Here is a 12768-nt window from a genome sequence, read left to right as displayed (position 1 = left end):
TTCTCTGTACCCATTCCAACAGCTTTACATCCTTCTTAAAATGAAGCCTCCAGACCTGTATACAGTACTCAAGGTGTGGCCTGACCATTGCCTTATACAAGGGGATAATCACCTCCTTATCCCTGCTAGAAAAATTCCTATATATCATTGACAATACACCATGAGCTACTCTTGCAGACCATCTGCACTGCTCAGAAAACTTCATATCTGCCTGCACAATTACCCCCCAGGTCCTTTTCACTCTCTGCCACTGTCAGTGTAGTACCACGCAGTTGATACGTTACTCTGGAGTTACTGCTTCCCATATGCAGTACTTTACATTTGTTAATGTTAAATTTCAGTTGCCACCTCTCAGCCCATCTGCTCAACTTTTCTAGATCCTGTTGAGCAGCATACTGTCATTAGTGTCATTAACAACCCTACCAACCTTCGTATTGTCTGCAAACTTGGACATTAAGCCTGATATACCATCATCAATATCATTAATGAATACAGAAAACAACAATGGACCCAACACTGAAAACTAGGGTTGGGTCCATTGATAACATTAACTCCACTAATAACATTAGTCCACGAAGAGCAGTGTCCACTGATTACTACTCTCTGTCTTCTCCCACTCAACCATCCCTTTATCCTTAGCAGCAATTTGCCTCCAATGCCACACTGCTCCAATTTGAGCAGCAGTCTTCCATGTGCAATAGTATCAAAAGCCTTTCTAAGATCCAAATATATGATATCAAAAGTATTCTTTGCAACCAGTTCCTGTGTGACTACATCGTAGTATCCAATCAAATTGGCCAAACAAGACTTCCCTTTAACAAACCCATGCTGTGTCCAAGCTATAACTGAAGTCTTGTCTAGATGATCCTGCAGTGTCACTCCATTAATTTTCCTGGAACAGAAGTTAAACTAACATGTCTGTAATTACCTCTGACTCCCTTTGATCCTCCTTTGTGGATTGGGGTCATAGTTGCACATTTCCAGGCCATGGGTACCTTCCCTGGGTCCAAGGAAGCTCTCATAATTATGGCCAAGGGTTTGCTTACTTCCTTTGCTGCCTCCTTTAATATAACTGGATAGATTACATCCATCCCAGGTTCTTATGTTTATCTTCAACAATTTCTCCTCAAGGATCTCATCATTTATGCTCTACTGTTTGTGTCTGGGAAAAATTTCAAACCCTTTCAAATACACTTTCAAATTCACTTTCAACTTGCAGCCTTTTCCCAACATTGCCCTGTACTTGTTGTTGTTTGTTGTTATGGGAGTTTAATGGCACGTAAGCTACTATGGCTATAATGTGCCTTCTGTACTTGTTAAGTTAAGTAAGTCATTAGATTTCCTACTCTTATTATTAGTGCCAATGTGTACAACGGTATCACCTTTCATGCTTGCTCTACAACTGATATCTGCTCTGCAATGTCATCGACTTTTGCCCTTGCAAACATACCGTGGTCCTATTTTACGTACACTGGTGTTTAAAGAAAGTGCATCACCTAAGAATTTCACATTTCTAACCATTTTTTCACAATGGTATGTTACATTAATGACTAGCATCACAAATAGAAATATAAACAAAAGATATTTATTCATAGTTAAGGCAAAGCTAAGTAATATTTGACAGGTGCTCTCAAAATATTCCAAAATGAGCATTTGCAACCTTTATACAACAGTTTTGGTAAACATGACAGTTATCAGAAACCCTCAATTTGCTTCAAGTTATCATTTTAAATGGAAAACAAAATGAAAAGTTCACCAGGTGCAAACTAATATTGAGTTGAACTGCCTCTAGCCCAGATGATAGCAACACACCATTGAGGCATTGACAAGATCACTTTCTGAAGATAATTAACTTATAGTTCATGGTTCCAAACACGAATTATGGCTTCCTCAAGTTCACGAAGGGTCTTTGGTTTCTTTCTGCCAACTGCAGATTCCACACGATGCCAACAGTTCTCTATAGGATTCAGGTCCAGACTGTTTCCTGGCCAGCTAACAGTTGTAATGAACTGTCCCTCTAACCATTTTTTCACCTGTAAGAAACACATAACTGTTGAACCACTAATGCAGAAATGAAGCTAGAGTAATTATAGAAGTCCCTATTTACAGTTTTCTCCCAATGACAAGGAACAGAGTCGTCCTGAATGATGTAGTTACTTGGCAGGTTGAAATGGTCTCTAATGGTTGGCAGCAATTTGCCTTCCAATAGCCAGGTATCCATTGGCATTTACAGAACCTTTTATAAACTGCAGGTGACCTACTGCACGATACGAAATGCACCCCCATATCATTTGGCTGGTAGGGAATTTCACTGTAGACACCATACAGCCTAGATGGTATTCTTCATCACATCCATGGCAAACCGTTTGTCTCCCATCAGAGTCATGCAGGTCGAATTTCTTCTCATCTGCAAAACTTAAGCCTTTCTTCATAAGAGCAACCCTTTGTTCCATTCACTAATCTTGTTGCCCTTCTCTGTACCCATTCCAACAGCTTTACATCTTTCTTAAAATGAAGCCTCCAGACCTGTATACAGTACTCAAGGTGTGGCCTGACCATTGCCTTATACAAGGGGATAATCACCTCCTTATCCCTGCTAGAAAAATTCCTATATATCATTGACAATACACCATGAGCTACTTTTGCAGACCATCTGCACTGCTCAGAAAACTTCATATCTGCCTGCACAATTACCCCCCAGGTCCTTTTCACTCTCTGCCACTGTCAGTGTAGTACCACGCAGTTGATACGTTACTCTGGAGTTACTGCTTCCCATATGCAGTACTTTACATTTGTTAATGTTAAATTTCAGTTGCCACCTCTCAGCCCATCTGCTCAACTTTTCTAGATCCTGTTGAGCAGCATACTGTCATTAGTGTCAGTATGCTGCTCAACTCAGGGTGTCAAATGGACAACCTACTCAGGGTGTCCATTTGACATGCTTCTTACACCAAATCAAATTAATCAGGTCTTTTTCATTTTTTGAAGAGGCATCCTCTGACTGTTACTGCGCTTTCTACCACTCCTTTGTATGTTCTTTCCATTGTCTTTTCAGCTCAGGTGAAGAGGTTTTATGGTTTTAAAGGCATTACTACTTCAAAACATGGTCCTGTGACTGGAGGGAGTCCGAGTAGTGTGTATGCGGGGAGCATTGTCGAGGCCACTTTATGTCAAGAATCTGGGTATATTCTTACCACGTGTATGCCATATCCAAAAATTTCATTACTTCATACAGCATGTCCCACCCACTTTTTCTTACTATTGAATACACCATGAATTGTCAAACTAATAGAGCAAGCTTATCTGCAAAAAGATCTAAACCTCCCAAGCACTTCCTAATTCATTTCACAAATATATGTGGTCTCAATTCTAATCTCAACGATGTCCATTTCCACTTGCAGTCTGCCAAACCCCATGTACTTTTTCTGACAGAATCTCAGTTATCGGTTGATTCAACTACTGCTCATCTCAGATGCCCAAATTATTCGCTTGGCAATTTGGAATCTCCTCTCTTTGATCTTCTCTGGATTAAAATCTCTCTACCTCATTGCTTCAAATTCATCTGTTGTCTCTACCATTCTCCCAACTCCCATTGCAATTATTTCTACTCTTTCTAGAGTAATGGAGAAATCAATTAACCGCCAACTCTTAAACTACCTAGAAACCTTCCGTCTGATCAACGATCGCCAGTATGGATTCTGTCAGTGTCAATCCACTGGTGATATTCTGGCTTATGTTACCCATTTATGGACTAATTCAATGGAAAGGTTCGGTGAAACACAAGTAGTTGCTCTTGACATCTCAAAGGCTTTTGATTGTGTTTGGCATAAAGGTCTTCTAAACAAGCTTCCATCTTATGGTTTGCCAACTGTTTTTAGTAATTGGTTATCCAGTTTTCTCTATGATCGCTCACTGAGGGTGATGGTAGTTGGCTCTCTATCTTCTAACTTCTCCACTAATGCTGGTGTCCCCCAATGGTTCAGTTCTTTCCCCCACTCTTTTCCTCTTGTATATTAATGACCTTCTTCCATTGACTGGAAATCCTATCCATAGTTTTGCCGATGATAGCACATTGCATTCCACTTTCCATTTTGAGAAACCTTGTCCTGCTCGATTAGCTTCAACTTCTCGAAAATCTGCTACCAATTCCTTAAATGCCAATCTTCAGGTAATTCTCCAGTGGGGCAAAGACAACTTAGTTGATTTCAACTCTTCTAAAACTCAGTCTTGTCTATCTCGCAAAAAGGATTCTTCTGCTCCTATGCTTATCTTTAGTGATACTCCGATTTCTAAGCAAAATGATATACAGTCTGTCCTCGTATAACACGTGTTTGCATTACACGAATTCGATCATACACGATTTATAAATAGGGGAACGTTATCTTATATAACACGAACCGAATTCGCTTATACACGATTCGCCTTTGTGTTTACAAGAAATGGCAGTCGAATGCTGAATTACCCCAACTGAACGCAACACGATAGGAACGAAGAAGATTCTGAAAATGTATTTATGTGTTTTATATCAGTGAAGGGGAAACACATTTCACCATAATAACGTAAAAACCAACACAATTCCAGTTATCGGTATAATCGTAAATGCAATCAGATCGAGTTTACTACCAGTTTATAACAGATTCCACTAGCAGAAACGCAACTGGAAATTGTTTTTATTGTTTTATGGTAGTAACCCCAAGAAATGTGCTTAAGTAAAATGTGAGGTGTTAATAGTGTATCTCGGCCTTTACGGTGTTGTTTATTCAGTTGCTACACGTGCGCAGCTTTGTTTATGTGTATCAAGCGTGCCTCCTCGTTTTGTAATTGTGCTTTATTCCCTAAAAATGAGTAAAATACTTAAAAGGTGTGAAAAGGAAGCGTCCTGGCTAAGACACTGCAGATTCAGAGAGAAAAAAAAAGAAGCAATATCAATAAACAGAGGCGGACTGGGTCAAAAATTCTTACCCGGGAAAATCTGTAGTGGCCTCATACTACGGTTTATGGCCAAAATCACACCGGCCTCCGGCCCACCGTGGTTTCCCCCGTAAGACTTATGACCAGTCCGCTTCTGTTGATAGAGAAAAATATGAAATTGTGAAACGCTTTAAGCGAAATGAAAGACCATGTGATATTGCACGTGCTACAGACCTAAATGAAGCAACGCGGAGAATTACAGAATGCAGAGAAAATAAAAACAACTTTCATAGCGGGAACAACTCAAAGTGTAATTAAAATCCATTAGATTAAGACACAAAGAATTGGAAGAGATGGAACGGCTGTCATCTGTTTGGACAGAAAATCAAACAAAAAGCAAGTTTGCTTACGATAGAAGCAAAAGCATTAGCAATATTTTATTACGACTTACGTATTATAATTTATACTTACGTATTATAAAATACGTAAGTATTTTATTACGACTATTTTATTTAATATAATAAATTTTTTACGAATAAAATACGTATTTTATCCGTAAAAAATACTTTTTTAGTATTAAAAAATACTAAAAATACTTTATTATAATATAATATTATTTTTATTACGTATTTTAATCGTTATAAAATACTTACGTATTTTATAACGATTAAAATTACCCGATTATTTATTGTGTTTGGTAATGTTTTGGTTCCAAATGTGTGTTCAATCTTGGGTGGTCGGCACCTAACCCTACTTTTCCCATAGGGCCTGTTGTTTATATTGCACGATTTTGCATTGCACGAGGGTTTCTAGGAACGCAACTATCGTGCTATACGAGGACAGACTGTATCTCTTTTGGGGATTACCCTGACTTGTAATCTCTCTTGGCACAAGCACATTACAAATATTGCATCCTCTGCATCTAAAAAACTTGGTTTTCTCTTTCGCTCTCGGCATGGTGAGATCGGCAAAAGGACATCCTTATGAAGAAAGACTTCGAATATGTGGGTTGCAGAGTTTGGAAACTAGACACCTTAGAGGAGATTTGATTGAGGTGTTTAAGGCTCTGAGAGGCATCGGTAAAATGAATGAGGACAAAATTTTCAAAATTATAAATGATGCTAGAACTAGGGGACATAAATTCAAGTTACGGGGGGGGGAAATGTTTAGATTGGACTGCAGGAAGTTTTATTTTAGCCAGCGAGTTATAAATTACTGGAATAGGTTGCCTTCATGGGTGGTAGAAGCCGATAGTTTGGGGAAATTCAAAGGTCATCTGGATAGTACTTTCGGGTAAGGGAAGCGCATAGGATGATAGGTTTAATTTCCTTTTTTTTTTTTTTTTTATTATTATTATTTAGTTATTTATTTATTTTTTTTTTTTTGTTTTTATCGTTGTTTTGTTCGGATTTTTTTTTTTTTTTTTTTTGGCTGGTGCAGCATAATGCACGATGTGGTTGTTACTAATACTAATACTTTAGGTGCGATCTCCATACTTGAACACAGTATTCCAAGTGTGGTCTAACATAAGCCTTATATAATGGGATTATCACGTCCCTATCTCTACTTGCAAAAGTTCGATAGATCATCGATAGGACACCACAGGTCTTCCTTGCAACCTGTTTACAGTGCTCAGAGAATTTCATGTCTGACCGTATTGTAACACCCAAGTCCCTTTCCTCCAGTACTGGGTTTAGTTGAACTCCACTAAACTCCAGTTGATCCTTGGGGAACCCCACTTCTTACATCAACACAATCTGAGGAATAGCCATTTATCACAACCCTCTGCCTCCTGCCCTGAAGCCATCCTTCTATCCATCTAAGGATTTTCCCAGTGATTCCAACCTGTTCTAGCTTATAAAGCAACCGCTCATGTGGGACTGAGTCAAAAGCTTTGCTGAAACCTAAATAAACAATGTTGAAATTATTCCCTAAATCCAGCTTGCGAGTGACCCTTTCAAAATAGCGAACCAGATTTGTTAAACATGATTTTCCCTTTACAAAACCGTGCCGAGAATCCTTGAGAATTTCAATTCAATCCAAATGATCCTGAATTCCACCCTTGATCATTGCCTCCATGATTTTCCCTACTACTTAAGTCAGACTGACAGGTAGATAATTTCCAACTTCACCTTTAGAGCCACCCTTATGTATGGGAGATACATTGTCACTTTTCCAATCCAAGGGAATCTCCCCAGAGTCTAGTGATGCTCGCATTATTAGCCTCAATGGTTCAATGCACTTGCTTGCCGCCTCCCTTAAGATTATAGGGTATATTCCATCAACTCCAGGAGCCTTACTGGTCTGTAGGCTTGAAAGTTTTTTCATTAAATAATCTTGCGAAATTTCAATATCATTAATTACATATTTTTTAACTTCACTCCCACAATTTCCCATTGCCACAAAAGGCTTTTCATTTGTAAATATCGATGCAAAATAACTGTTGAGTTCATCTGCAACAGCAGCTGGTGTATTTAATACTATCCCCTTTCCCTTACGTAAAGGTCCGATCTGGTTTGTGATCGAAAGATAAGAAAGTGTTGATGTGATATATCTGATATACTCAGAAATATATATGGAAATAAAGATGCATATATTTTTATTTTCACTTTGTGTGATATATTGATGAATTTTATAGTTTTTTGGATAATAAAAATATATTTTTCCTTTATTTTTTAGTGTCCAGACTAGCCAGTGCATTATATGTGTCTAGTTTAAAACAAAATTACAGTTTTATCAGAGAAAGTAAAAATCAGGATGCTTCATGTATATCAGTTGTTCCCTCTGCTTATTTACAGTCATCTGAAGGTAATTCAGCTATTACCCTGATTTTATGTGCAGCATTTGATGTTAATTTATCATTCTGCCTTCAGCTTTATAAGTTTAACTAGTGTGCAATGTCATATAATTTCTTCTTTAGTTTATTGGATAATGTACAAACAATATTGGCAGCTTTTATATATGAAGGTTGTTCAAATTTAATCTGTGCATTCAAGTAGAGACATATTTGTGAGTGTAGAAAGCTACATGATATTGTGATTAATATTCAATGCCACTTTCTTTGATTAGACAAAGTTTCCAGGAATATGAAAGCTCTTTGTTGTACTCTTACAGAAGCCCTAAAAGATGACATTCACATGGGGGGTGGGCAAAACTTGACCACCTTCTCTTCTGCAATAATCATGCAATAACTGATTTTTTTTACTGCAACTACCACCTTTGGATTTCATCCAAGGTAGTAGTTGTAGTCAAAATCAGTTATTGCACAATACAAGTTGTTTGTAGTCCACTACATTATATAATCAAAGATTGACTAGCACTGGGAGTACACTTTCCTGATTAAGATCAGTACTCCTTCCTGGCAGGAGGAGTACTGCCAGAGTGATCCTCATCCCCTACCTTACCAAAAGGAGACTCAATTAAAACAACAAAAAAATTAAAACATTTTTACTTTTAATTATAATTTTAAAACTAATAATTTTCTCTGCATCAAAGTAGTATCTCTGATCCTCAGTCTTCCCCAAAGAAAAACCTTGGATGAGCTTACTGACCAGCAGTTAATCACACATAAATGAATATACTATATTTCAAGTATAAGCAAAAGCATTTCAGCAGAATATCTCAAAAAAAAAAAAAAAAAGAAAGACAGTGAAGATAGACTTTTTTTCATATTAACAGTCTCCAAATTTGTAACAATGATGGTTGTCTGGAGATACTTTCTGAAAAATTGCTATCATATTTTTTATGCACATCTATATGAAGAGCTAGCATTTGTATTGTCATTAGAATAACTATATGATGTATGGATACTAGACTTTTGCAGCATCTGCCAAAAAAAAAAAAAAAAAACCTTTCCAATCAAAGTCTACCCATCTAATTCCTCCTTTCCACCAAACTCTAAACTTCAGCAAATTTGGCTAATGGTAAACTTCCTGAGATATGTTCTGTCTCTTTATTATGCTTCCTGACTTGCTTCCCCAATAAGAACATGCTCCTCACATTCATTTTACTTATTCCCTTTAGAGCCTTATATATATCTCGATCAGGTGTTTCCGTCCCCCCCCCAGTGTCTACTTTCCAATCTCTGCAAACCATATTGTCAAAGCCTTCTATAGGAGCATCCTTTTGCACATCCTTCAGCCATGCAAAAGGATCATCCAGATGTAGCTTCCATAATACAATACAAAAACAACCTTCAAATGTAACTTCCAGCCTGAATTTTATATTTCAAGTGTGGTATTACACTTGACCCACATAACAGAACTATACTGGTATGCAAAACTTAAGGACCAACACTATTTCTAAAGATTACAACCAAAAAATCTTTACTTAAGGTACTCTTTACTGATGAGAGTAGATTCAGTCTCAGCAGCGATTCTGGACGTCAGCTAATCTGGCAAGAGGTTGGCACACGGTATCACCCCACAAACATCACTGAAAGAGATCGATATGGCGGTCGAGGTGTTCTTGTCTGGGGAGGCATTATCTTGGATGGATATACACAACTCCAGATACTGGAAAGTGGTACTGTAACCGGGTGCATGTTACTGTACTGAGGTAATCCTTCTCCATGTTCGTCTGTGTTGGCCCTGAGTTCATGTTTATGGATGATAACGCCACACCCCATCATACTGCAGTTGTTGATATGCTTTTCGAAAGTGAGGACATTGTTTATATGGATTGGCCTGCCCGTTCTGCCGATCTAAATCCCATCAAACACATATGGGACGCTCTGGGGAGATGCCTAGTGGCACGTCCACACCCACAAGAAAATGTTCACCAGCTGAAGGTGGCACTGACAGAGGAATGGACGATATTACCACAAGAACTTATAACAACATTGTTCTAAGTATGGACAGGCAGTGCAAAACCTGCATTGACATTAGGGATGGCCATAATCTCCTACTGAGGACCCCCCCCCCTTCTTCCCTTTGTTCCATCTTTAGCAGTGATGCATCTGTATCATGTCAGCCAGTGCTATGTTGCCATTTTTGAATAAAGTCCCTCTGTACCGTTTTGTTTCCATTGTTGTGTTGGTGTTGTTTCCTTCATCATTTCTGTACCTCACTAGGTTCCTTTGGTATGCTTTTCCCATATCCAGGCCACTCCTGTGAGAAGCGGCGCCTCCGTAGCCAGGTGGGAAGGAGCAGCAGTGCGTAGCACACGCTTCTTGATTAGACCGGGGTTCGAGCCCGTCACCACCAAATACGGAGGATGCGGAAAGGTCAGGGAATGACCACCGCATATCTCGGAGCAATATGGCCTTAGTTGCTAATGCTCCTAAAAACTAAAAATAACAATAACCTGTGAGAAGCTACAGGTGAAAACCTGACTGGTCCTTAAATTTTGCACACCAATGTATGTAATACAATCAAAAAGTTCTTAGACTTGCTGCATAGTGCTGCAGTAATAACCACATATGTATAGCTGCAGCCAGTAGTCCTACAGCTACATGCATGTAGTAGTCTGTTAATCATTTGGTACATGTTTCACTGTTGTGTACATTTGAAATGCATTTATTTTATCATAATTTCTGAGTGTGAAAAATGCCAAATTTGGAACATTACATAAACATCAAATTTTTCCAACATTCAAGGAGATCTGCTTATGATGCATTTGGAATGCCAAAACTTAGCAATCAAAATCAGTTATAAATGACTGTCATCGTACAGACAAAAAGGTCATTCAAATTATTTTATCCATGCAATATTTCTTCACGCTGTCAAGAATGAACATTTCCACTTTTCTTATAAGAAAAGTGGAAAGTTTCAAATGAATTTAAATCTATGAAAAGTAGGATACCAGTATTACTGAAATTAAATCTGATTCTATTTATATATGCACTACTGTATTTACTTCTGCCTTCAGTACATTCCTTAATTAGTTAGTCTCAAGTTTACAGAGAGGATCCTCCATCTCGGACTACCATGAAATGAATGAACCAAAGAGGGAAGAGAAAGTTTAGCAGGTGAAGCAGCTGAACACCTGATATGTCAGAACTGCTGTATGACTATTGATAAACTTGCAGAAGCTGTAAACATTTCATGAGATTTATGAAATGTTTTCATTATTAGAAAACAAAAACTTAACAATTGTGAGATACAATTAAAATGATGCCTTTACACTACATATGTAGTTCAAATTTATGGGTAAACTATGGTGTATCTACACCAATATTATATAGAAATGTTTTTGTGAATTCCAGGGTTTTTTTTTTTTTTGTTTGAACATCATGATATTGTGTGCTATGATTGTCAAAAATGAAATATGAATTCCTTGTGAATTCATTTTCAAGATGTCGCTGTGAACAAGGAACGATACATACAAGTATTTGGCCAACTGCAGGAGGCAATTTGGAAAAAGTTCTCAGATTGGTGGACAGCAAACAATTGGAAGTTGTTGCATGACAGTGTACCAGTACACCAGTCATTTGTCATAAAACAAGAACTCACTAAACACAACACTGGAGATATGGTAAAACAACACTAGTCTGTTACCATATCTTCCTTTTTGCATAACAGAAGGTCAAGAAAAGGGGAGATGTGGTAGCACATTGCTGTTGTGTTACATCATCTCCCTTTTTTAAATTACCTGCTATGTAATTTTTTTTTTTTTTCTGAAAATAAAATAACATTTATGAGGCTATCATTTACACTGCAAAAAAGAGGTTATTGATGCAGCTCAAGATATGCTCTCTGCATTATTCAGCTAGAATAGTTCCACAACTGCTACTAGCAATTTTATCAGTGGCAGAAAAGTGCATTACTGCTCAAAGAGAGCACTTTGAGAGTGATTGCATTTTAGCTTGGTTATATTTAATATGTGAGTGAGGAACCTTTTTGCTATAGCATCTATAAGCTCGTTTTTCCTACATGTAGTTATATGGTAAATCATTGATAAGATACGAGTGCCTTCCTGGTCACTTGTTTGTGGAGCATTTGAATTCTGCTTACTCCCAAAGTCCTTCTCATTATTGGCTGCCTTTAATTCCTCTCTCATAATCCAAAAGTTGCCTTTGGGATATGTTATTTCCCAGATGCAAGACCTTTCATTTACAAGTGTTTTACCATAATTTTTCTGATCTTTTGTGTTGCAACTCCAGATCATCTTGAAGTAGCATAGGCAGGTTGTGAATATTTACCATTTTCCTGACTTTTAATGGTGTACCCGATATGCCTTCATCAATATCATTTAAGAAAGTTTGAAGTTCATTTCATCATCATGGTTTACAATTCCTAGTTTGATTTCAAAAATGTTTCTGCTTTAAAATGTGAAAGAAGATTGATGGAAGCAACATCTTCTGTATTATCTTCAAGATAATTTCCTTGTTGCTTTGTGTTAATTAGGGAGTTCCCTACTTCACTGCTTTAGTTCCCTATTTCACTTTCTTGAACAATTAGGAGAAATAGTTTCGGGCTAATAATTTCCCAGTGTCTTCTGCAACTGTGTATACAGATCAATTTGACTATTTGTAGGAGGTAAAAAAACACCTACATCTTTGCTTGAGACTAACTCAAACATTATGAAAAACCTGTCAGAACTTTCAATGGACTGTGACAGGACTCACACCCAGAACTTTTCAAATGAGTGTTAAATGATTATCACTATACATGTCTGTATAGTGATAAGAGGTCTTTCAAATCTTGTAATCTATAAAATATTTCTTCAGGCTGCCAAGAGTGAACAGTATTCAGTATTTTCATTTTCCTTACAAGGATGGCTTATCTGAAAACTCTTAATAAAAACACTGGAAAGTTTTTGAATGAATTTAAATCTATGAAAAGTAGGATACTCGTTAAATATTCTGATTATTTATATATGCTCTGCTGTATTCACTTCCTTCACTATATTCCTTAA

At 37.5% G+C, this 12768-nt stretch overlaps 1 protein-coding gene across 1 annotated transcript in view; it reads left to right on the top strand.

Moving 5' to 3' along the window:
• LOC150080608 (rho guanine nucleotide exchange factor 18-like) overlaps window positions 1–12768 on the top strand; it is a 170890-nt gene that overhangs the window by 148700 nt on the left and 9422 nt on the right. Inside the window, exon 10 of the mRNA XM_090380752.1 lies at window positions 7591–7719. Coding sequence (XP_090236878.1) covers window positions 7591–7719 — 129 coding nt within the window. The remainder of the gene's footprint in view (window positions 1–7590; window positions 7720–12768) is intronic.

Source organism: Mastigoproctus giganteus, chromosome 9, assembly GCF_048544385.1.
Source record: "Mastigoproctus giganteus isolate SK-2022 chromosome 9, ASM4854438v1, whole genome shotgun sequence".
Classification (NCBI taxonomy): domain Eukaryota; kingdom Metazoa; phylum Arthropoda; class Arachnida; order Uropygi; family Thelyphonidae; genus Mastigoproctus; species Mastigoproctus giganteus.
The sequence above is the reverse complement of the archived record's forward strand: the minus strand, read 5'-3'. Positions and strand labels throughout refer to the sequence as shown.